The sequence below is a fragment of the Prunus persica genome, chromosome G1, assembly GCF_000346465.2.
Source record: "Prunus persica cultivar Lovell chromosome G1, Prunus_persica_NCBIv2, whole genome shotgun sequence".
In the NCBI taxonomy this organism is placed as follows: Eukaryota; Viridiplantae; Streptophyta; class Magnoliopsida; order Rosales; family Rosaceae; genus Prunus; species Prunus persica.
In genome coordinates, this window is record NC_034009.1 from 33,860,649 (window position 1) to 33,885,621 (window position 24,973).

Here is a 24,973-nt window from a genome sequence, read left to right on the forward strand (position 1 = left end):
ACAGAATATTTTTTTGAAATAAAGAAGATTTAAAAGATAGTTTGGTTAACCAAACACGAAACCTAGTTCGTCCCATTTTCATCCGGCAAGAGAACGGATAAACGGGAAAAAGCGGCTTCGAGTTCACCACCACTCAGAAAGCGCATTCAATATCAACCCAGATATCAAAACAACACTCATCTATATATATACTACAAGAGAAAATAGTATAAACTAGTCAACCAAATTATAAACATAACATAAACAAACAATTTCTGTGCGCATATATCCAAATGCATGCGGCACAAACCAACCACACCACCAAAACCAAAACAAAATTAATGGTTTAATTCAATTCTAATTTAGATTAATCATTAATGGGGTCATCATCATCGATAACAGTTATCATCAAAGTAATAAACAACGAAAATCAGAATTGAAATTCGAACAAAACCAAACATCCCCACAACCACAAGATATATCGATCGTCCTCATCAATCATAATCATCCTCTCCTCCTCCACTTCCTAGGCCTTCTTCTTCTTCTACTTGAGTGCATGATGTTAAATTAAACGAAACTTGAAACCGCAACAATTACGAACAATTAATATCAGCTGCTAGACTGGGGGGGGCCTTTTTTTAAAAAAATTTCTAAGACCTTGGGGGTGGGAAGATTTGCGTACCAGCCATGAAAGCATTGAGTGGAGTTGGGAAGAGTGACGGGTCTAGCAACGTGGTAGATGGGTTTCCGCCGTGGCTGGTGGTGCCGGCAGTGGCTGCGACTGTAACCAGATTATGTTGCTGATGATGTGGATGGGCTCCTCCGCCTTCTTGATGATCATGACGGCCGCCTGAGGAGCTTTCTCCTCCTCCTCCAGTACTAGAACTTGGGTAATATTGACCATCGGGGCCTTGATCGTAGAGAAGTCCCTTGAATACATGGCCTCCGATGTTGACAGCCGTTTGATAGGCGTACTGGTCATCTGCATCGTCCATTGCACTTACTCTTACACAACGGAACACCGCTGGTGAACTCACTTCTGATGGAAATTGTGCCAGTTCCAACCCTAGTGTATGTACTCCACCACAACAGAGAAAATTAAATAAATAAGTTTTCTTAAGTAATATGTATTTGAGTGTTAAAAGAAATAAAGAAGAAAGAAAATTCATGGGACATTATTATTTTCGTCAGTTTTACTAACAAACAGTGAAAGAATAAGAATGAAAAGAAGAAAAGCAGAAGAGTGGAGTGGGTGACTGTGGACTATGGAGTTAGCTCGCTAGGTGGACTTTCCCACACGCAAACGATCCATATGGAGATTTGATGGCAACTCCTCCTAGCGAGAGTCCAGATTTAATTTCCTCAAGATCCATCTTGCTGTTACCTTGTTTAGGCAACAGACGAGTTTGTTGAACTTTCTTCATGGAGCAAAATTAATTACAGTCCTCTTCAGAAAAGAAAAAAAATACTCTCAAGTTTAATTAATTTATAAATAAAAGCGAAAGCTTTAAGCTTGGGTGAATGGTGATGGTGTAATTTTGTTATATATTTGTTTGTATTGTAAACTACAAGTTTACCTGACGTGTTGGATGGCAAACGAACGCAGGCAAGAGAGCCCGCCCCCCCTTGACTCTCTCTCTGCCTTTTGGGATTGTCTCCTCGAAACTGTAGCTGCTGTTGCTGCTGTTCTTGTTGTTGTTGATTTTGTTGCAGACCAGAGAATTGTTCTTGCCTCTCTCGGCGTTTGGCGGCAGGAACCCAAGTGCTCTTGACGTGGGTTTGGCACTGAAACCCTCGGCTCTTGCAGCAAGTTCTGCACCTCATGTGAGGGCAGTCTTTCTTGGCTTGGTTCCCGCAGTCTTGGCAATTCATGCCGCTGCTGCTCGACCCTCCTAACCCTCCCCCACCACCTTGCCTCATCACCGCGAGTCTCAATCCTGAAGACAGATCATCCGCAGAGACGACGTCGTTGTGGTTGTGGTCGTGGTCGTCGTTGTGTAAGTGTCTTCGGTTGTAACTAGGATCCACTCCAAACGAGTAGTAGTTCAAATTCTGGTGTGGGTGATGATACTGGGAAGGCCATATCTCGAAGCCCTTGTTGTAGATCTCGGCCTGTCCCTCGTTTGATGATCTGTACAAATACAGGTTTCCTCCTCCTCCTTCCACTCTTTCTTGATCTCCTCCTCCTCCTCCTCGGCCCTCTTGTTTGCTGCTGCTTGTTGGAGCTTGATCTCTTCCGCCTAAGCAAAACAAGCCAGCCATTTCTCTGATGACCTCAATTTTGGGTACAAATCCATATCATCAAAATCTTGAGGAGCTTTGGTTGGTACTGTAGGGATATTAATTAAGCAGGGTTTGAGCCAGCTTTGTGTTTTGACCTCATTCTCTAGCTCTGTGACTCTGTGAGTGTGTGTGAATCTATGTGTGATCTTGTTACGGGGTGTTGGCAGCTTTTTGAGGGGCAATTGTTGGGAATATTTTAGGGTAAGAATATTAGAAAAAAGAACTAGGGGAAGGGTTGGGTTGGGTAGAGTGAGCAACTGGAGGGGTTTTTGAATTGAATTCTACTTCTCTGTGGTAGTTCGAAGCAATAATAATGGCACGGAATTAGAGCCCTGCAACGCCGCCATGGAAACTGCACCCACTCTGCTCTTACTGCTTCTCACTTAACTTAACCCCTCTCCCTCCCTTCCGTCCTGCCCTCCTCATTTATGACAACTACTGCGCCAACTTTGACAACTCTCTCTCTCTCTCTCTCTCTCTCTCTCTCTCTCTCTCTCTCTCTCATATGCAAGTTTTCTGTGTATGAGTGAGAGAGAAACTGACTGTGAGCGACTGAAAGATCGACTGATGAGTGAGGGGAGCCAACAAAAAAAGATGTGTCACTCGCCAATTCTTCTCTCGGAGTCTTCTTCCAGTTTCAATGAACCTCATCGATCCACCATCGTCGTTTCACCACCCAACGGTCATCATTCCTCCACGTGTCACTACATCAGCTTTTGCTTATTCGTCATTGCACCGGAAAACCCGCTTACCACTTTTTCTGACCAATCCCTATAATTAAGATTTTTTTATTTTTACCCATTTTCAATCTCTCACAACAAAAAAAAAAAAAGAACATCGCGTACCTCCTGATCCTCCCATGCTCCTTCAAAACCCTCCATCACCAACGTATATCTGCACGCCACGTGTGTACTTTTAATGACATATTTTAATTAATATAAATAGATGGATGGTTTGTAGGAGGAGCGCCCGTGACATTATCCAAGGAATTTCCCATAAAACCAAAAAGAAAGCAAGAAAAAAAGAAAAAAAAAACATTTTGTGAGGTAACGTAATTTCGAGGTTTACGAAATTCTAGGGAAAGCCTTGCCTGTATTAGTTTTCTCGTCGTCGGATGCCTCGTATTCCCCTCAAAATTCTTCGTGTAATCATTTTATGATTGACTAATTGATACAAAATTGGGTTTTTTAGTAATTGCAATAAGGTCAACATCTTTTGATGGGTATATTTAACAGAATTAGGCTCCAAGGGCTGTTCCTATGTGCTGTAGGGCATGCACCCAGATCCATGTTGGTTATATGCCAGCAGGCTTCAAAATCTCATCTCGTTACTTGTACGTTTGTCAATATTATTCGTAACAGTAATAAACTCTTTTTACCCAAGGGTGATATTAATTTTGGGTAGACACAGATTATACGGCACACATTTTATATGCTAAACGTTGTTAACATGTGATTTGACTGCCGTTTAATCCCAAAAATTCATAATTGATTAGATTACATGAATGGGATGGGATCATGGGATCATGGGATCATGGGATCATGGGATGGGATGGGATTAAACCATTGTCTAAATTCATGCACCCTTTTCTCTTCTGTTATTATTATTATTATTATTATTTTTAAATGTTGCTGTCACTTGTTTTCAATCCTACTGTTTTCGTGCGCGACTTTTTTGGGTAGTAGCGCAACAGTTTGTATTGGAATAGTGCTTTTTGCACAAAAATATATGTACAGATGAGACACAAAAGGTTAAGACAAGAAAAATCAAAGAAGAAGAAACAATGAGACACAAAGGTAATATAAAGAGGTCATTTTTAAGCTTTCTTTAGGAACGAATACAATTCTATTCTATACTTTTTGGTCCCTCGATTGAAGGGTATGTTTTCCTCTTTCTTTTTATTATTTAATAAAGTTTTTATGAAATTTATTGGAAAAAAAAAAAAAAAAAAAAAAAGAGGCCTAAAGAACTACAAATATTTCATACTAAACACGAGTCCACCAAAAATATTTGACCCCTAAATAATATGGATATTTCAGATTGAAATGAAGAAATCATGGGTTGCCTGCCAATTAGCATGAGGTCCTTGACTGGAGATAATTAAGCAGCATAAAGCATTTGGCCAAAAGCTGGGTATGTAATTCATCAAAAAAAAAAAGCTGGGTATGTAAGAGAAATGCCTTTTCATCAAAGTAAATCACGTGAATTAGTGCCCACTAATTATTGGATTTCAATTGGTATTATATCAAAAAGTACGGACTCCGGCCGCCTAGCCGTAGTCGCGCCGTACACTGATCTTGACTCTGGTAAGTCGGGGTGTTGGTGAATGAGTGAGGCCTTGATTAAACAAAGAAAAGCTTCCATCTAATTAGCAATACTACTTTGAAAAAGATTAATTATGCTTTATTAGTCAAAAAAAACCCCCCGAAAATGGGGTAAAAAGTTAGTCTAGGGAGCCTTGCTTTATTACAAATACCACTCTAATAAAAAATTTGTACCCAGTTCGTGTCCTATTACCATTACCATAGAGTGTATTAATCTAACATAATTTAGACTGTTGCTAGATTTTTTGTTGAGAAAGTTAAATTGTGGAACCAAATCATGTAGCTTTGAAATGAAATCAATTGGGCCACCTAGGTGTCGATGTGGAAATGGGACATTTGGACGAGGAAGACAGTAATCAACCATCGAAATAAATAAAGAAAAAGGTTGGGAAGAATTCCCGGAAAAAGAAATTTGTTTGAATTGATGGAGAGAGAAAAGGGAAGGATGGAGGGGGTTTCAATTGGAGATGTGAATTGATGTGTGGAAGTCCCAATTATTGTGTCTCAGTAGTCTTTCACTCTCGAGCCCAGTGCTTTCTTCTTCAAGTTGACTCTTCTTCTTTATCTTCTTCGTCTTCTTTCATTTCCTTTTTCTCACTCACTCCTCTCGATGAGCCGGATGTCAAAAGCTCAGTTTTTACCAACAACGGCCATGCTCTAGTTTCCCTCAGCCCCCCCATCCATGCTTAGATAGGCCATACCCAATCCCACGTGGAAAGACCTTCTTCATCTTTTTATTATTTTATTATTTTATTATTTTATTATTTTATTATTTTGCATACTACATTATTTCTTTACATTCATTTACTACCTAATTACGTAAATGTAAATAGTAGGAACTTGCCTGCCGAATACGTAATTACGTGAATAGTAAAGGTGGGGCCAGTGAGAGTAGATGTAGAGGTGGTCCCCTCCGTATATTGTTGTAGGGTAGCGGTGGGTCCAAGTTGAAGTTGGGGTGGGGTCTCAGTGTCAAGTGCATGTGCCCACTGCCCGACATCATGAGAATTTAGTTTTTTAGGCTGAATTTATAGACGCTAGGTTCGCCTTTATAAAGCAAAGATTATTGATATATTAGCCGATAATAATATGCCATTATGTCTCACGAAAGGTTACACACCCACATTATATCCTCTCCCTCCCTTTGCCAAGACTCACTCACTCAGCCTAGACCAAAGCAACACACGAAAGGAAATAATGCAAAAGGACATACACAAATTAAAAAATAAAAAGAAGGAAAGGAACCAAAAGGATGAAAAGGGGAGAAGTGCCAATGCCTCCTCGGCTTTTGATAAAAACGAAAAGGAACATTCTTTAATTAAAAAGTTTTAATTATTTCATATAATTATAGGATAATGTATTTCTCAATTTTAAGAAAACTTGCGCTTATAATTCAAGTTATAAAGATCAAATGCCGGTGCACCTGAAGTCCCTCCCCTTTACTATCACTTACACATTTTTAGAGTGTTGTTAAACGAATCTTTAAAAAAACTAAGTACACCCTATAACCTAAGTACTCCATAATTTTTAAAATCAAAATGTAAAATGATTTAAGAAAAACTGCCTACAAAAAACTTATAATTTAAGTGGTTAATAATAAAATCGTGTCAAACTTACCCGGCGGAAAGGGAACTTGGGCCTAAAGTCTAAAGAGAATGCATATGAAAGAACAAGGGGCCTGGTAAAAAGGCTTTAGACGGAAACTCAGCGCACGAATCCGGGGAGCAGAGGCCCACAATAGTAACAACAGGGAACAGGCCATCTCTTTAACCAGGTTAACCCAAGGGAGTTGGTCTAACCCAATTAGCAGGCTGGCCCAAGGAGAGAAGTGGCGCATAAGAGATTAGTTGAAGTTTAAAGGACACGATTAATTATAAATAAATTCATGACATAACTTGAACCGCCAAAGCGTAGCATTTAAATAACACATAAATTATTATACAACTTCAACATCAGGCAACCATAACATGAACTTATTAACCCCATGATCTATATTATCTAGGAGATCAGATCAGATCAGAGTATATTTACAAAAGCCCCCATATATTGTCTAGTGATTGGATGTATGCAGAGACGCAACAGTGGAGACCAAGGAATCCACCCCACAAGAATTATGACCTCTGCAGATCTTGTAAAAGCCCTCCTCTCCCCAACTCTGTCCCCATGAGTTCTTCAAGATCCAGTAAGGCTTCTCCTTAAATCGGATCGGAGCAAAACCAGAAGAACCATACCCCACCAGAAGCACTCCATGATCGATACGCTTTCCGCAGATGTAAGGGCATGAAACTCCCTTTACGTATGTTTGCATGAACACGGCATTGATCCCAACTGCACCCACCATGAGAAACAAATTCAAGATTCATTGTCATTGTCATTGTCTCCAGCTACATTGTTTAATTCTACTAAAATGGTACAAGTAAAGGATCAAAATGATAGAAGAATCCAGTTCTAGGAATGCTAAGCTCAAGTACCTGCAAGTGGGCCATGGTGCACCAAATTTGCAGCAATTTGATCTTCGTCTGTGGAAATAACGCTGAAGTTAGATACAGCAGCAACAACTTTGCTCTTGTCAAATTTGCAGGTATCATCAGTCCCAGTGTAAGGATAGTCCTTCTCTCGCTCTAGTCCACCAGCCTTGAGTGTGTACTCGAATGCATTGTTCATCAGCCCACCATTACACCCCGAGTCGCATGAACCAAATTCTTCTGGATCACACTGCAAAAGGTACAGGCTTTAATATAAGAGAATGCCATGGTGACAGTGAAATCCCGTCTTCCCTAATCCCTGTGTTGAGATAAGGAATAAGGAAGCAACCCAACTTCACAAATTAACACACACTGACACTTGCAGAGCTTTATCTAAATCTGTGGCTTCCCTATCCCTAATCCCTATGTTGAAATAAGGATTAAGGTAGAAAGTCAGCTGCCCAAATTAACACACATTGACACTGCCTCTAGCACTAGTACATGTCAAAGTCACAGTTTTTTTCTGCACCATGAGTGTTTACCAAACAGCATACTGTCTCAAACAACACATAGTTCTTGTAGTTTACGGTATCTTCAATAAAAATAAAATATTCAAATGCATGTCAAATTGGAAAAGTAAATGGAAGAACAAAAACAAGAGAACTTATTCTAACACACCAGAAATCGTTAGAGACACTGCAATACAGTCAAATTTATACACTGAATGAAGCAACCAGCTTTCAGGTTTTGTTCAACTCAATTAGGAAAAGTTTAATACTTTTAAGTATAGCAAAGATCAACAGATTATTCATTCTCTTAGCAAGGTAATCAAGGTAATTAATGGTAAAAATGTAAAAGAGTAGAACCTCATGGTCGCAGTCCACAAGCTGCTGCTCACTAAGACTCAAGAGCTCCCCTGTTTGCAAATAATGAGCTCCTTCCAAAGCTCCCGTCGCACTAAATGCCCAGCACGACCCACAAGACCCCTAATTTCACCGTCACACCCCCCGAAAATAAAGTTAACAACCAATAAACATACCAAAAACCAAAAATATATATATTTACCTGGTCCTTCACCGGTGTGACAGCACCTTTGTCGCGCCAATCGAAGTCGGTGGGAAGATCATTGGTAGGAAGGATGGGAGCCTTGTTAGCGTCTGATGGCAGCCGGAGACGCTTTAGTCCGAGAAAATTCCGGCGAAACTCCGACGGAGTGAGATCGGAGAACTTGGTGACACCGTGGACGGCAGTGGGGTCGAGCCCCTGGTGGCGCTTGGCTCGGCGCAGGTTCGCCTTAAAGACGCCGAACCTGTAGTCGTGCTCCTCTTGAGTCGCGTAGGTCTTTCCGAACGTAGCTTTGAAGCTGGAGAAGTGGCGCTCGGCGTGGAGGAGTAGATTGTCGTTGGCTTCCGGTACGACTTGTTGGATCAGAGGGTCAGCGTCGTTAGGAGTTACGGTGGACGCGAGTGCAGAGGTCAGGAGAGAAAGGAAGAGGAGGAGGGGGACGAGAGTGGTGGGGCGATCCATTGCTAGTGTGTGTGAATGTGAGGAGCGTTGAGAAGCCTTGAAATGGAGGGATTTTATTGGATTTTTCAGAGATATCGGATATTTTGGGTTTGGTTCTCTGGTTGGGTGTGCTTCCCAGAAGATTGTAACTTTGTAAACACGTGGTTTGTTTTGGTTCGTATGTTTGTCACCAAGTTGAGCTACAAACCAAATACGAGAAAGAGATGGGTTGGTTCCCTTTGCTACATACGACTTTTTGGTACATGGGGATGGCTTCTACTCCATTATTGTTGCTTGTCATCTAGCGTCCCTCCATACAAATGTCCCCTTCCTTAATTTAATTCATTTTGTTTAATTTGAATTATGAAATTAGATTAGGCCAGAGATGCTCAAAAAACTGGAGCCAACAATTATTTTTATTTTTTACGAATGATATTCTAATATACTTTAAAGTATGCAAAGAGAAACGAACTCAAATGAAATAGAACGAGCACACTCCCTCAATTAACTAACCTAACCCATATTTATAAAGTCCAACGTTTTAAAGGCGTGTCATATTGGATTGCCATACTACATTCAAGTATTGGGCCGTGCAATTGGTGAACTCAAATCTGTATGGGGCAAATGGGCCCAATTTGTGTTAGGTAGTGTTTGGGGTAGCCCAACTTAATTTTCGGCCTACTTGGGTAGCCCAACTTTGAGCATACAAAAGAACCAACAAAGGAAAAGGCGGGACAGGTTCCGAGTCTTCTGACCCAAGAGTGCAAGGTAATTACCAGACGCCTACACAAACGCGGTGTTTTTCGTAATTCTATAATTACTTTTACCGCCCGCTTTCAGGGGTATAGATCAGGCGTACACAAGCCTACGTTAACCCAGAGATTTATTGGTTACAATCGGGTAAAAGTCAAATAACCGACGATATTCTTCTCTTTCAACTAACAGTTCGACGACACGTACAAAGTTTGCGTGATTTAAAGGCTGTTGTGCGTCGGGGTTAATTAGTTAAGGCAGAGACGCAAAGGCAAGGAGAAGAGAGCGTCTCCCTTTCTTACAAATTTTGACTTGCGGTTAGCTTTGGGGTTCTCTGGTCAGCCAGAAACAGCAACAATCCCTAATATTTTGGGAGGTTTTGAGAAGTGAGGCGAGACGATGGAGGAGGAGCGTGGTAATGGTAGTAGTAGTAGCAGGAACTTGGACACAGGGAAGGCCGAGAGCCCGGTGTGGCTGATGAAGTGCCCGGTGGTCGTAGCCAAGTCATGGAACTCTCACAACCCCTCTGATCCCCACCCTCTCTCCAAAGTCGTCCTCTCTCTCGATCCCCTCCGCGCCGACGACCCCTCTTCCCTCGAGGTTCTTATTACTTTTTTTTGCAATTCGATCAATTTTCTGAGTATACTTGGTGTGCTTTCGGAGTTCTTGTTATGAATTTGTTAATTAGTGCTAGAATTTTGAACACTTTAGCTTCAGCTCAATTACCTTGCAGCTTAAGCTTAATTGCTACTTATTCTTTGGTAAAACCCTAATTTCTGTTGTGCTCGACGACTGATTGCTTGTGTTTTTGTGATCATAGTCTCATTCTTACAACTTGATTGATTGGGGTTTTGTAGCTCATATTGATTTCAAAACCGAATGCTTCTTTCTTTCTATTCTCCATTGATTGTTTGCTTACGCTCTCTAATTTTGCAATCAGTTCAAAATGGAGATGGCTGGCAGCAGTGGGGCTGCGAATTTGCCTAAAAGTTATTCCTTGAATATGTTTAAAGACTTCGTTCCCATGTGCGTTTTCTCCGAGACAAATCAAGGTGAGGATCAGGAATTACATCTTCTGGCACTCATCCTATTTATACTTTTTCTTTCGTAAATACCTAATGTAATTCTTCTTTTTTTGTTTTAATAATGCACTTTCAAGCTAATGTTTCAACTTTGTGTTGATTGCAAACATTTCTTCTCTTCCATGATGGTGTTTGTGATTTCATGATATGTCGGCATGATTTTAGCACTGATGGCGCTGTGCCTAGTCTAAATAGCGAGATTTCTTATATTTGACCATGGCACATTAAACAAATATGGAAAAAAAATTGGGTTTTGGGCTGTTGAAATTGATTGGTCGAAGACATATGATGTATCTCTGTTGTAGATTCCAAACATGTATGCGCGGGTATCCAACTACTTAGGCTAACCTGTACAACGTTATTGCTTAATTGCTCTATCTATTATCTAGCGCCATTTTGTCTATAAAATCCTATGTTATGACTGTGCCATATCTTTCCTCCTCAACCATTTTACTAGCCTTTATCTCATAGTTGTAGAACATTTTACTTCTTCACCCTTTTATTGTAGTAAAAAAATCATCTTCATTTTAGGCAAGGTTTCTATGGAAGGGAAAGTAGAGCATAAGTTTGACATGAAGCCCCATGGTTCAAACATTGAGGAGTATGGAAAGTTGTGTCGTGAAAGGACAAACAAGTCAATGATCAAGAATAGGCAAATACAGGTAGCCATTATCTGCCATACGTTCTGAGATAACAGCTCTTGTTGTATATGAATAATTGATTTTATTTGTCTCTCTTGTTGCTTTAATTCATTTTAAAGGTGATTGACAATGACCGAGGAATACATATGAGGCCCATGCCTGGTATGATTGGCTTGATTTCATCCACTTCCAAGGTATCAACTTCCTTCCTATTCATTCTTTGCACAAACTAATACCAAAACAAGGAATGAGTTCTTGAATTATCTATGGCAGGATAAGAAGAAAACTCATCCGGTTAAACAATCAGACATGAAAAGGACTAGAAGAGACCGGGGGGAACTGGAGGATATCGTGTTCAAGTTATTTGAAAAACAACCAAATTGGACTTTGAAGCAGCTTGTGCAAGAAACTGATCAGCCTGCTGTATGTCTCTTAGCTGTTTGCTTATGCTTAGCTAAATGCTATACTCAGATTTTGCAACTTTGTAGTAATTTTTGCGATTTAGAATTAGTTCGTTTTATGAATTGCTCAAATCTTTACATAAATGTCTTTGCATTGGGTTAGAAACTTATTTCATATTGTGTTAACTGAACAGTGGCCACATTTTTTAAATGTTCTCTTCATGTGCAGCAATTCTTGAAAGAGATACTGAATGAGCTCTGCGTGTACAATAAAAGAGGAACTAACCAGGGTACTTATGAGCTTAAGCCGGAGTACAAGAAATCTGTTGAGGATACAGCTGAATAAGTTTTTCTCTCTGCCTAGTTTAGCACCCTCCAATTTTTCTTCGGAGAACAGGTAGTTCATGATTAATCAGCAAGAAGAAAGGGTTGCCTGTCGTGTGGGGGCGACAGAGTAACACCATCAACAAGAACTGTAACATGGGAGGCAATAGTTTACTTTTTATTTTCCTATATTTTTTTTACAGCCCGAAAGGTGCAGTTATAAACTTATAATGTTTGTTTGATCCGACAAGAGACGGTTAAATGCTTCCATAAACAGATAAACTTACTAGGCAAACGTGTGATTTGAAATTAGCTTGTACATTAAAACATTCACCTAGGATTTTAATTGAAAAATTTGAGAACAGTTTTGATACTTACCGGACAAGTGCATATCACTTCGAATATCCATCACCCATTTAAAATTTCAAAATAAATGCATAGAGCTTGTAGTTTAAGTGGTTAATTTCCGAGGTTTTGGATTCGAATTATCCTCTCCGTATAGATACATCATTACAATTTACATACCCTACTGAGATGAATGCCTCTCCCCAAGTCAGTGTGGGGTTTCTCCTCCTCCTCATCCAGTTTTTGAGGACCTCTCTCATCTTCCTTTCTTCGGGCACGTAAGGCCAACTTAAGGATGGGCCCAGACTAATTGAACACTTGGGCCTGAGATTTTGGTCCAAATTCGATGAGCCATTCTCTAAGAGGCGAGTACCCGCTAATAAACTGGGCTAGTCAATGGGTATGCTTTTGTACGTTAATTTTTCTTTCTGATATAAAATTAACCCGAAAGAGACAGATGATCGAACCCTAATATCAATGCAAAACTCAGTGGAAGAGTTGAATTATTGGGGGGCTTTGGAATGCGACCTGTATCTTAATCAAGCAAGCAAATGAAGACGATCGAGGATCACTTTTGCATTGTCTTTCTTTCTTTGAACCTTTTTTTCGCTTTCAATAAATGAATAATGAGTTTGTATGAATATGGAATGCGAAACCTAACTGTTTGAAAATTAAAGCAGCGGCCGCCACTAGACCAACATGTAGATTTGCTATTCAAAATTTTATGATGCCCATGCTATACTATACCTTTTTTCTCGAATATCATCATTCCCTGCTACCTGCACATTATTATTTCTACGCACAAATGCATATACAGATATTATTCATCATGTCAAGTCAAACATATATATATATATATATATATATATATGTATGCAGGTCGGTTTCCCAATCCATGTTTATTATTTTAATTAATTACTTTACTAGTATGTGTAATGTGTGTGTGTGAGATAATAGAAACCCTAATCTAATATTTCATGCATGGGTTTACAGTGTGATTAGACTAGTGGGAGTCTTAACAACAAGGGAAGATTTCTTGGTAATTGACATTTATAAAGACGTGACAAAATAAATGAACCCCACCGACTACCGACTACCGACTACCGAGTGTGAGAGTGGATGTTTCAATATAAATTGCATGAAGATACACATTATTTAATTAATTATGCCTAGCTAGAATTAATGAGGTCGATCGAGGCCTTGTCCATTCTTGGAATCTTGTTTGTCACCTTTGGAAGATTTTAAGAGAAAACTTTAGCACCACAAAAGTAAGATTCCAATACTATCTATCTTCCCATTCTCAAACAACATGATCAACTGAGCCAGCGAGCGATCGAGGCATCAACTTGTTCATGGAAATGCACTAGTTAGTGGGTTGGGTTGGGATAGCCCAGCGTTGGGACCCTTCCTTTCTCATTAATGGTGCAATTCATGAAAGCGAAGGCTAATGGGAACTCGGTCACTCCCATGAACGTGGATGCCAAAAGTGGCAAACCAATTCATGGAGAGATATATATATATATATATGCAGTTTCGATCGTTTGGATTACAGAGGTTCAAGAGATTTGTAGTCACTCACCGTTGGATGTAAATTCAACAGTTCACTAACTCTTACACTTTTTTTAATAAACTTTTTTGAACCGTTAGATATTACATTCAACGATGGGTGACCACAGTCTCTTGAACTCCCGTGGTTCAAGAGATCATGACAATATATATATATATATATATATGTGTGTGTATTGAGGCATTTATTAAGGTAAAGTTAAGCGAAACCATTTCATGCCCTAATCACCATAAAAAAAATATAGTCAAAAAGGAGAAAGCCAACTTGACTTTGATGGACAGCGATTAATTAGTATGTTATAGATGATTTGACACGCAATTAATTCATGATAATCTACATTAGCATGTCTAATCGTGCAGTAATAAGTTTCTCAAAATAAATAACCGTGTTAATTAGCTCCATCTATCCAGCCCTAGCTAGCCCTTTACAATGTTTGCACACAGTGCAATTAGCGGTGGGTGGAATCACTTTTGTGCCAAAAGAAAAGAGCCAAACAAAAGCAATAAAGAATCAGTACTAGTGGGTTTATCTGGTACAAGATATGAAAAAGAAACCAACCAAGAACCAACCCACATAAAGCTACAGAGATCTTTCCAAACGAGGGATTAATTGGTCATGCCTTTATCTCTCATTCCAATTTTCATTTACCAAACATGCACACACAGTTTTCTTCTTCTCATTGTCGTATTCTACTGATTCGTTTTGGAAGATTGTATATGATCATTCCAAGAACCACAATGCCCCCCTCCCCAATAATTTAATAACCTCAACTTTCATGTTCATGGCTAAACATACACATAAGAGGCCCTGCCGTGGTGAAAGTGGCACCACTGCACAGGATTCCTGATTTTTGAGGGCCTTCGATTTTTTTTTTTACTTTATATAATATACACTAATATAATTGTATATATACTCCAATAAGCAAAACATTAATTAACACAAAAGTGTATTTCATGGAGTTAGTTTCTAGCGTGTATCCTTTGGTACAAGACCTAGGTTTGAGTCTTAGTGAAGTGAATATATTCATAATTTTATTCTCTTTTTATTATAAGAACAAAGTTTAAAAGAGTTTTAAAAAAAGCACGTGAAAAATATAAGGGGAAAGATCCAACTAAACTAACAATAGTATATATCACACCCATACACTCTCCTTAAGAAAAAAAAATACTTTCTTTCACTTAAAACAAAACAACAACAACAAAAAAAAAAAACATTCATGTCAACATGACAACATTAAAAAATTTATGATTTGATTTGTGATTGTTATTACATGCTAATTGATGATGAATTTTAGTTATAAAAAAAATTGTTTTATGACATGAATTCATGATTCTTTTATTTTTAGTATTTCATATTAGACTATGTGAGGACTCCAATTAAAATCTAACATAGGGCCCTCAAAATCTCAAGACCGGCCACATACATATAAAAATGAGAGAGAGAGGGACAAATTATAAATAAATTATCCAGAAGAACTATTGAAGAAAGAATCAAACCCGGAATTTCAGCATCTCACTGGGACAGTCGCCCACAGCAAAGTCATATCCTAGTTCAAATCATCATCACCTTATAAATTGTACATGCATTAGTTGGATATCAATTGGATGAGAGGCTTTAAAATATAAGTGGGTCTAGTTTTAGTTGAGCGGCGGTTCAAATATAATCTGTCTGGCAATATTTTAGATGCCAAACATATGCACATTTTTTAAACCAACAATTAATGAAAGTTGAGACTAAAAGAGAAAGCATGACACACGTCTAACCATGATAGGGGGGGTAGACCACAGCACTACCCCAAGCCCAAAGCTTTTAAAACTTGTTGGTTCAGAGGCTTCAACGTGGCTTGAAGATGTTGAAGAACCCTAGCTTGCTAACACTGAACGCGACGTAAGATAAGAATTGCGTGATTGCCCTAGCATTGTCCATTTTGACTATATGGCAAGGGTACCTATGGGAAAAAAGAAGCTTCATTCATATTGTCTCGAAAGTGCTAAACATTACTTTGAATTGTTTAAAGTCACTCTATTGCATTCGACCAGTTGGTTATTGCTGCCTCCTAAATTTTTCCAACATCTTAAATCATGGGGTTTTCCCTTGATTTATGTGATCGAATGGGTTAATCAACGTTAATTGCATATGAAGAACATCATTAGTAGTAGTAATAATGCGAATTAATTCGAATGATCTGCTTCCGTACAATATGCATATGGCTGTCTAGAGGATGCACGGTATATATAAACACCCTAGCTGTCAACGTGCCACGTGTTCTAGATGCACATGTAATGTTGGTGTCACCCCCATGTACGCAAATTCATCCAATCCATATACGTAAAGCTCGAATTCATCTTATACATGTTATATAGCAGAATACATATAGAAGCCCAGAAAGAAAAGCTCCCCTGCCCAAAAGTAAACAGATGGTAACATTTTACACAGCCTTCACATAAAGGAAATACAAATAAAATGAAAAGGAGAGCACTATTTTCCGCAGCAATAATTACTGGATCCACTCACACAAATTCAATATTATTCGGCCTTCAAGAATAGCAGCTCCAAAGCAAAAGATTCATAGCCATAGGAAAAAAAAATAGCATTGTTTTAGTATTTCCATCCACTAAATGTTATATCACGTGAAAGTATTATCATGTGTATTAGATTGGCAGTGTTATTTACTAAATACCATCTCCGTTTTATGGAAATCTTTATCTAACCATAGGGTATATATATGCATCCAGCATATCCTTGATACTCACATTCTTTTTCCATATTAAGGCAGAATCATACAGCATAAAACGAAAGTCCGCTACATACTTATGTACTACTTGCCCTACCCAACATTTTCGAATCTCTCGTTTTAGGCTCAAACTTTGCCTATTTTGCATCCCATAAATTGAAAGAAAAGAAAAAGTTGATCGAGTTTAGTTTAGTTTATAAAGGAAAAAGAAAAAGAGAAAAAAGAAAAGAAAAGAAAAAGAGTATATTTTAATGAGTCAAAGACGGAGAGAGGGAGTCGACCAAACACTGGGTAGGAAGATTCTCTCGTGCAAACAAAATCTAATTTTAGCTGTCAGTCATGTAATTATGCAACTGCAAAGAGAATGGAATTGAGCAAATGCAATTAGCATCACAACTGGCTTGGTCAGGGTGGTGTCCGACCGGTTCATGCAGGCCGGGTCAGACCCCGTCCTTCTCTTCCGAACCTGTAGCTTTTTACAATAATAAAATAATACTGATTACAAAACCCTACTGTCAGATAGAAAGAAGTACCTTTTAACGATCAAGAGATTATATATATATATATATATATATATATATATATATATATTATATTGTTACTTACTGGGGCAGGCCCAGGCCTTGTTCTTCTTTTGAAATAGAGAAGAATGATGGTGGTCTCAATTGAGGGGAGGCAGCCTGTCTCTTAAAGCGAGGAGGCTTCATATCAATGAGGATATATCACAATTGATCCAGCCAACTTTGGGAGTGGCCGGTCACCAGTCGGAATAATATTTACTCGCTCGCTCAGTGTCAGTGGAAAGAAAGAAACACTTTCATATTTTTTTATTTTAGAAAACAAAAGATATCATAATAAAGAAGCTTTAATTCTCTAATTCATGATTAATTAACGAAAGAGCGCCATTAGTTTTTCTTGGTTTAGTTTATATTCGAAAAGAAGGATCAAGGAGCTAGAAAAGATGGATTCTTCCTGTTGGCTATTACTTTTCTCTTTTTGAAAAATATACACTGCCTGCCACATATATGGATATGGTCCTGCATCTCTATCAAAGTGGCGTATATTTTTTTCTTACCTTTTTCTGATCAAACCTCAATTCTCAACCGAGGGTGGACCACCCTCGTCCAAAACAAGGCTTTTATCCATCCCATGATCTTAAATCTTAACCACCATTTCAACCGAGGGTGTTCTCTGCAAATGAGAAGACTATACTCGTTAGGTACGTAATGCAACTAGAGATCATCATCACATCAAGGGTATCCTTAGTGCCAACAAAGGTTTGATACCTGTACGTACGGCGGATATAAATTAATCGTGTAGGCAAGTTTCATGCTCTAGGGAACAGTAAAACTATTAACTAATACAGATAAAATACACACAAATAAATTACACCCATGATATAAAACTATATACATGTGTGTGTGCAGAGTAAAATATTTAGTTAAAGGGTGGTGGGGAAGAGGGGGATGTGGTGGTGGTGGTGGGGTTGCAGGTTTTCACGGGGGATGAGAACGCATGGCATATGGGCATATGAGGCTCCCACATCCCCTCGTGCGCGCTATCTATCATGAATCATATATGGATCCTCATCCATGGCGGCTCTTTCCCCTACCTCTTAATATCTAATAGCTAGCTACCTCTTAATTATCATCATTAATAGCGTGCTGCCAAAACAGAAGAAGCTGTTAAATAAATAATTTCATTTCATTTTTCATATACATGTAGCTTACTAGTGGTAGTGCGATCGATTGGGGACTTGTCTTGTCAGCTAAGCCCCAAGAGAGAGAGAGAGAGAGAGCAGAATATTATGTTATGTGATGTGGGAGACAACCAAAAACATTTCAAGCTTAACAACAGTTGACATAACGTCTTTTTAGGGCCCTCGTGGGACCCCCACTTCCCTTTCCTCTCACTCTCTCTTGAGTCTTGACTCTGTTGACCTCCCTTCCCTCTCTATATTTATATCTCTAACTTCATCCCTAACTCTCCACCACTTCTCTTCTTCTTAATTACTTCTCTTACTTTGTAACAACACCAGCTATCACTAATTTGCTAGCTTGATCAGCTAGCTTAGGTGAGATCGTATTTCAATGGCTGATGCAGTAGGTTCAGCCTCTGCGAAGAGAATGTGTTGTTCGGTGCCTGAGAGACTCCAACTGCATGGGGCCATGCTGGCCTTGCAGTTTGGCTATGCTGGTTTCCATGTTGTCTCTAGAGCTGCCCTCAACATGGGCATTAGCAAGCTTGTCTTCCCTGTTTACAGGAACATCATCGCTCTGCTTATGCTCCTTCCCTTTGCCTATTTTCTAGAGAAGTACGTATATATAGATATCCTCACTACTCATAACCTACGTACTTACCATTAATTAATTCTTCTCTAGCAATAGTTCATATGAATTAACATGTTGTACTTCTTATTATTAATATCAGGAAGGACAGGCCTGCAATTACACTAAACTTTCTCGTTCAGTTCTTCCTCCTGGCGCTTATTGGGTATGACTGAAAAAAAGAGTTGCACATTAATTTGATGAAAATTCCAAGATTTGTATATTGTGATAATTGATCACTTTTTATTTCAAACTAATTATATATCTTTTTCCCCACAGAATAACAGCAAACCAAGGATTCTACTTGCTGGGGTTGGACAACACATCTCCAACCTTTGCTTCTGCCATCCAAAATTCCGTCCCAGCCATCACCTTCCTCATGGCAGCCGTACTCAGGTAAGCTTTAACTCAATTTCCCTCTTGCATGTATGAACAATACAAGTTAATTAATGTTTGAATTCTTAATATGTTCTTAAGATTAACTAGTAAGTATGTCCCTATATAATTAAACATTGCAGGATTGAGCACGTGAGGCTAAACAGAAAAGACGGTATCGCAAAGGTGATCGGAACGATTTTCTGCGTTGCCGGAGCCTCCGTAATTACTCTGTACAAGGGTCCCACCATATACAGCCCAACTCCCCCACTGCAGATGATGAGATTGATGGGCAATGCTACCTCCATAGTATCATCGTCATCATCCTTATCATCCTCATCATCTTCATCAGCAATAATGTCAACGCTTGGTGATGCAAATGGCAAGAGCTGGACTCTGGGTTGCCTGTACCTGATCGGGCATTGCCTGTCGTGGTCCGGCTGGCTCGTCTTCCAAGCCCCGGTTCTGAAGAAGTACCCGGCTCGTCTCTCTGTGACCTCCTACACCTGCTTCTTTGGTCTCATACAGTTCATCGTAATCGCTGCCATTTTTGAGAGAGACGCTCAGGCTTGGATCTTTCACAACGGAGGAGAAGTCTTCAGCATCTTATACGCGGTCAGTAACTTAATAGATTAAAAATAAAAGTGTGACACATTAATTATTTCTTAAAATGACGAGCATGGCCCTGTTCTGCTGAGGTGGGAGCCAGGAAAAAAATGAGAGTGGGTCGAATTAGGAACAAATGTTATTCTTTGGCCCGAGATTTAGGCAATAGTTTCTTGGTTAGTTAACAAAAAGCTTGCCAAAGTAAAAGTGTGTCAAAGTCGGCAGAAATAAAAGGAGGGGGCAATACTTGTTGTTCATGTGCGAATACTCAAGTATGCTTTGCAAATGCAAAAATGCAAAAATGCAATAATGCAGGGTGGTGGTGGTGTGGTGGGTATTGAAAGTGAAATATGAAACTCTTTCTTTCTTTCTTTCTTCTTTTTTTTGTTTGTTTGTTTTGATTAATTAATATTTTTGCGGTTAAATGAATTAATTATGAAATATGATGAAAAATGCAGGGAGTGGTTGCTTCAGGGATCGCATTCGCTGTACAGATATGGTGCATAGACAGAGGGGGCCCTGTCTTTGTTGCTGTATATCAACCTGTTCAGACCCTCGTTGTCGCTATAATGGCCTCCGTCGCTTTAGGCGAAGAATTCTACTTGGGCGGGTACTTATACATACATACATACATACATACATACTTGATCATAAGTACATAAAGAAAATTTCAAGACATATGACATTTTGGCCTCATCTTTGTTGTCGTGGAATTAAAATGTATATTTACATGTAGTAAATAGTAATTAATAATAACAAGGGTGATGTACATTTGACAGGATAATTGGGGCGGTGCTGATCATAGTGGGACTGTACCTAGTGCTGTGGGGTAAAAACGAAGAAAGAAAGTTTGGTCTAATAGCTCAAGCAAACAGCAGGGCTGGAATTCTGTCCACTCCGGAGCACGCAAACAACAGGAAAAGCCAAGCCAAGACGTCCCTCACTCAGCCACTCATCCCTCCATCAACCGAAAATGTTTGAGATCCCTATTTCCTAACTTTTGACGACAGCCTTGGCCCCTTGGCCTTCAAGATCAGAAGAAGAAGAAGAAAAAAGTACTGCTTTTTCAGTTATATATATCAGAAAGCTTTGTGTGTGTATGAAGGTGTTCCTTTTTTCGTTTTTCTTTAATTTTTTCACTTTTACTCAATCGCTTTCTTAGTAGGGGAGGGAGGAAAAATCAAAGAGAGAGAGAGAGATATCTCATCAGGGGGGTGGATATCATGATGATCATTGTCAGCTATCAACTATGTGGGCCTCAGAGCCTCAAATCCCATATGCTTTATATGTTAATTTATCGTTTGATTTACGAAACATTATTGCCTACATTGTCTTTCTTACATTGTCATGACTCGCTAATTCATGCACTTAATTACGATCCCAGCAAGGAAACATAGCACTAATTGACCACGTCTCTCACGTCTCTCACGTCTATATATAATCACAAGAAGAAAAATCCGATATTGGTTAGGGGTAGGTAGGTGATCTAATTATTGTTTATGATTCTATTATGTTACTAGTGTGGTGACAAAATTGCTGGTAAGATTTAAGAATAATGCCAGGGACACCAAATTTGAGTCCCACATGCCACGTCATAAATATTTAGTTAACTAATTTCATCCCTAAATAATTAAACTTATCGTAAGTTGTACCATTGTTGGCTCTGATCATCATCATCTTGGAAACAAGCATCAGAATTTGAGACTTTTATCATCATCATCCTCGCTTGGAAACCAGGATATTTGATTTTGAGACTTTTGAAACGAAGACCTGGCTCAATTTTGACTCCATGAAGATGATTGAGGATAGGGGAAATGAATGATGAGAAGAGAAGTCTGATGAGTTCAGCCACATAAACCGATCGATTGAATGAAAGAGAAGGCTAAATTGGCTATTTATATATTTCAGTTTTGACTCCGGCCGTTAGCTTTGTGTATATGTTGTGCATCATCATCAATATAGAATCTTATGTATGTGCATCGGATCCTACACCAAGAGGGTTTGAAAGAAAGAGTCTCCACTGAAACCGATTAAATTACAACTTTAGTAAGAACAAGCCTCGCTCATGGTGGTATGACGGCAAGTTTAATTGTTTAGGGTTAGCTGCAGGGCTTTTGATTAATTAGGTTTAAAAATTTTTTTTTTCCTAAAATAAATTAACTAAATTATAATTCAAGTTGGAATTGATTAATTAAATATTATTACATAGCACGAGCCATATTATTTGGAACTTAAATTTAGTGCACAAATTTAGTGTCCCTAACATTGCCTGAAGATTTAAATGTATAATTAACAGATCCTAACATTGCATCATTAAAGTGTTAAGTAAAAGGCTACACAATAGTAACAAAATTACTTTTTCTCTGGAGAGCATGCATTTCTTTTATGATTGTAAGATGCTTTTCCTTTTAATGATATGTGTGAATGGCATCCATTCTTTCCATTTTCCCCCTTGACCATCCTGTACTACTTTAATTTAGTATTCAAAGAGATATTTTCGCCATCCACAAAAACAAGTAAAAGTTCAACTCAAATGAATCTCTATATTGAAAAAGGCAGGACAAAAATAATTAATGAACAAATGCGCACACTTTGGAATTGTATTAATTCATGAAATTAATTAAAGGTTTCACTAATTGACACATCAACTCTCGTCCCCATGTCTCACACTGGTGCGTGAACCATGCCTACCTTTATAACGCCGAGCCACCCACAAATACACCAAGAAATTAACCCCATTGATGGCCGTCAATATCCAATAAAAGTAATCAAGCTTGCTCATGTTCAAGTCGTTCCTCAACCACCCTTGTTCTTCTCCACCAGTCGCACTGTCTATGATCTTAACAAGCGCAGTGCTTAACCAACTCCCGATCCCAATCTCACTCAAAAACATTGCACTGCTTATGCTTCTCGTACCATCCGTGGCTTCATCGTAGAAAAACTCCAACTGTCCCACGTACGTAAAAACCTCAGCGGTGCCGATGAGAAAGAACTGAGGAAGCAACCAAAACACACTCATCTTGCTCAACGGGTTTAAGTGGTCTCGGCGTTTCTTCTCAACCAAGGCAGCTGAGCCCAGGGCAAAGATTGAGACAAAGAGCCCGACCCCCATTCTTTGTAGCGATGTGAGGCCACGTGGGTGGCCCGTGCGTCTCCGGATGGTCGGAACCATCCATTTTTCGTAGATGGGGACGAGGATGAGGGCGTTGATTGCGGCGAATACGGGGACGGAACCTGCGGGGATTTCAAAGTTTGGGCCGAGGTGGCGGTTGGTTTTGTTGGCTTGGCTGACAAAGAAGGTGGAGAGTTGAGAGAATGAGATGGAGAGGGCTATGGTTGATGTCCATACGGGGAGGACTCTTATGAAGCATTTGAATTCTTCTACTTGGGTCACTGTGCATAGCATCCAACGACTCTTTGGGCTGCCCTCTGGGTCTGTCACCACCGCTGCTTTGTCCAAAAACCTTCACGAAAAGAAACACCTTTATTTCAAGCTTTGGACAAAACAAAGAACTTCATATAATATGCATATTGCTATATAAACGAGGCAGATATTATTATATATAGACTTACCTATATTGTGTAGTGTGAGGTAGCTTTCGGGCACCCAAGATATCAGACTGGTTGGTCTTAACCTCATACAGATCAGCTTCACGAACCACCTCAACCCCATTAAAATGGTTCCTCACTGAGGCCACAGCCACCTGAATAAACCTAGTGAAAGGGCTGCCCATGGGCTTTTGATAACGATAATATGGAACACCAGCGGCTAAGATGGCAATGGAGCAGATCATGGCCATCGTTGGAATTCCAAAACCCCAAGTCCACCCTTTGTTATCTTGTATGTAAACCAACACCGTAATTCCCAACAGCGCACCTATGTTTATGGCAAAGAAGAACCAGTTAAAGAAGGCGTATTTGGTTTGGACTTCTCTTGAATCAGCCTCATCGAATTGATCAGCTCCGAAGGATGAGACGCACGGCTTGATGCCGCCGGTTCCGAGGGCTATGAGGCCGAGTGCGCCGTAGAGGAAGGCAGTTTGGCCGTCGGTTGCCTTGTTGCATGGCCGGGTCGTGCATGGCGGTGGACGTAGGCTGTCTATGGAGGTGGATAGCGTCAACAAGACCATTCCCTATATGTAATAACACGTATGCAAAGCAAAGTCATAAAAAACAAACAACATCACTCATATGGGCTTTGTCTAGATAACAAGCAGTCCACTTTAGATATCCAAGAAGGCTTGTGGGGCCAATGATCCAAAATCAAAGTGGTGTTACAAATGACAATGCATACCACGGCGTAGACACATGAGAAAATGATGATGGTTTTGAAGCGGCCCAAGTAAGCATCAGCTAAAAAGGCTCCAACAAGTGTGAGAACATAGGCAGCTCCAATCCAATCTGTGACATGGGTGGCTGCCCTTGGTAGCGATTGCCGCATCTCAAACACCAAGTAAGCCACCATGTTCACCGCAACGGCAAAAAATGCCAGCCTCTCAGCTACCTCATTCACTGCATGCATTCCATTAATCAGGCAACATAAAGATATGATACATACATACAATTAATGAACATAAATTTGCAATGTTATCATAGTAAATAATTACCTATGATAAATGGAGAGGCCTTCCATCCTCCAGTTTTTTTCTTGTCTGCAACTTTTCCATGGAAGTCCACACGTCCATTGCTTACCAAACTAGCGGATAGGCTCTCTTCCTACATGTTGATATATCAGTTAGTTAGAGAAAAGAAAACTCTACTCATATCATATGTTGCTCTTGCTAGCTAGTTTGGCTTTGGATCAAGAATTGTGAATTACCTTCTCGAAGACTTGGTCAAAATCTTCAAATTTTTCCATGGAGGGCTGAATGAAGGACTTGTCATATGGATCGCCTGCAGCTGATTTAGGTTGCTCCATTGAGACTATGCTATTTGCAAAAGGAGCTGGCTAGGAGATTTATTCAAGCTAACTACGTGCGGGAACCAATTTAAATAAGCTCGCTGCTGTCATTGCAAAAGAAGAGTTTGACCTACCTTCATGATTTGGACCTTCTTACAGTAAGTTTGTGCTGTTTTTAAGTGTTTGTCGGGAGCGGCACTGAAAAATTTTAAATTAAAAATATCTCCGAGTTGGGAGATTGAGCAAAGTGTTGCATAATAAGGCAAGTTGTTGGAGGAGGTTACAATGTTGCTATTGTGTACACAACCTAAAGGGCGACGAAAGGGGAGGGAGATGCAGGAACTAGTCTCACTGCAGTGCC

General features: G+C 39.5%; 5 protein-coding genes across 5 annotated transcripts; 2 read left to right on the forward strand and 3 right to left on the reverse strand.

Annotated features, from left to right (window-relative positions):
* Positions 318-3,445, reverse strand: LOC18791972 (protein SHI RELATED SEQUENCE 5). Its single transcript, XM_020559284.1, has 2 exons — positions 1,557-3,445; positions 318-1,045 (listed from the first exon to the last, which is right to left on the reverse strand). The coding sequence occupies exons 1-2, from the start codon at positions 2,239-2,241 to the stop codon at positions 630-632; spliced, it is 1,101 nt and encodes a 366-aa protein (XP_020414873.1). The 5' UTR covers positions 2,242-3,445; the 3' UTR covers positions 318-629.
* Positions 6,434-8,724, reverse strand: LOC18788408 (cysteine proteinase 15A). The gene is made up of 4 exons (XM_007223289.2): positions 8,117-8,724; positions 7,918-8,037; positions 7,058-7,301; positions 6,434-6,914 (listed from the first exon to the last, which is right to left on the reverse strand). The coding sequence occupies exons 1-4, from the start codon at positions 8,576-8,578 to the stop codon at positions 6,637-6,639; spliced, it is 1,104 nt and encodes a 367-aa protein (XP_007223351.1). The 5' UTR covers positions 8,579-8,724; the 3' UTR covers positions 6,434-6,636.
* On the forward strand, positions 9,549-12,133 carry LOC18789793 (transcription initiation factor IIF subunit beta). The gene is made up of 6 exons (XM_007225748.2): positions 9,549-9,910; positions 10,251-10,362; positions 10,924-11,054; positions 11,153-11,227; positions 11,307-11,456; positions 11,664-12,133. The coding sequence occupies exons 1-6, from the start codon at positions 9,710-9,712 to the stop codon at positions 11,778-11,780; spliced, it is 786 nt and encodes a 261-aa protein (XP_007225810.1). The 5' UTR covers positions 9,549-9,709; the 3' UTR covers positions 11,781-12,133.
* On the forward strand, positions 18,248-21,038 carry LOC18792180 (protein WALLS ARE THIN 1). Its single transcript, XM_007222672.2, has 6 exons — positions 18,248-18,718; positions 18,835-18,897; positions 19,011-19,127; positions 19,250-19,721; positions 20,171-20,322; positions 20,492-21,038. Exons 1-6 carry the CDS (start codon positions 18,495-18,497, stop codon positions 20,691-20,693), a joined length of 1,230 nt encoding a protein of 409 aa, XP_007222734.1. The 5' UTR covers positions 18,248-18,494; the 3' UTR covers positions 20,694-21,038.
* On the reverse strand, positions 22,357-24,192 carry LOC18789214 (protein NRT1/ PTR FAMILY 8.2). The gene is made up of 3 exons (XM_020557213.1): positions 24,007-24,192; positions 23,286-23,845; positions 22,357-23,176 (listed from the first exon to the last, which is right to left on the reverse strand). The coding sequence occupies exons 1-3, from the start codon at positions 24,175-24,177 to the stop codon at positions 22,357-22,359; spliced, it is 1,551 nt and encodes a 516-aa protein (XP_020412802.1). The 5' UTR covers positions 24,178-24,192.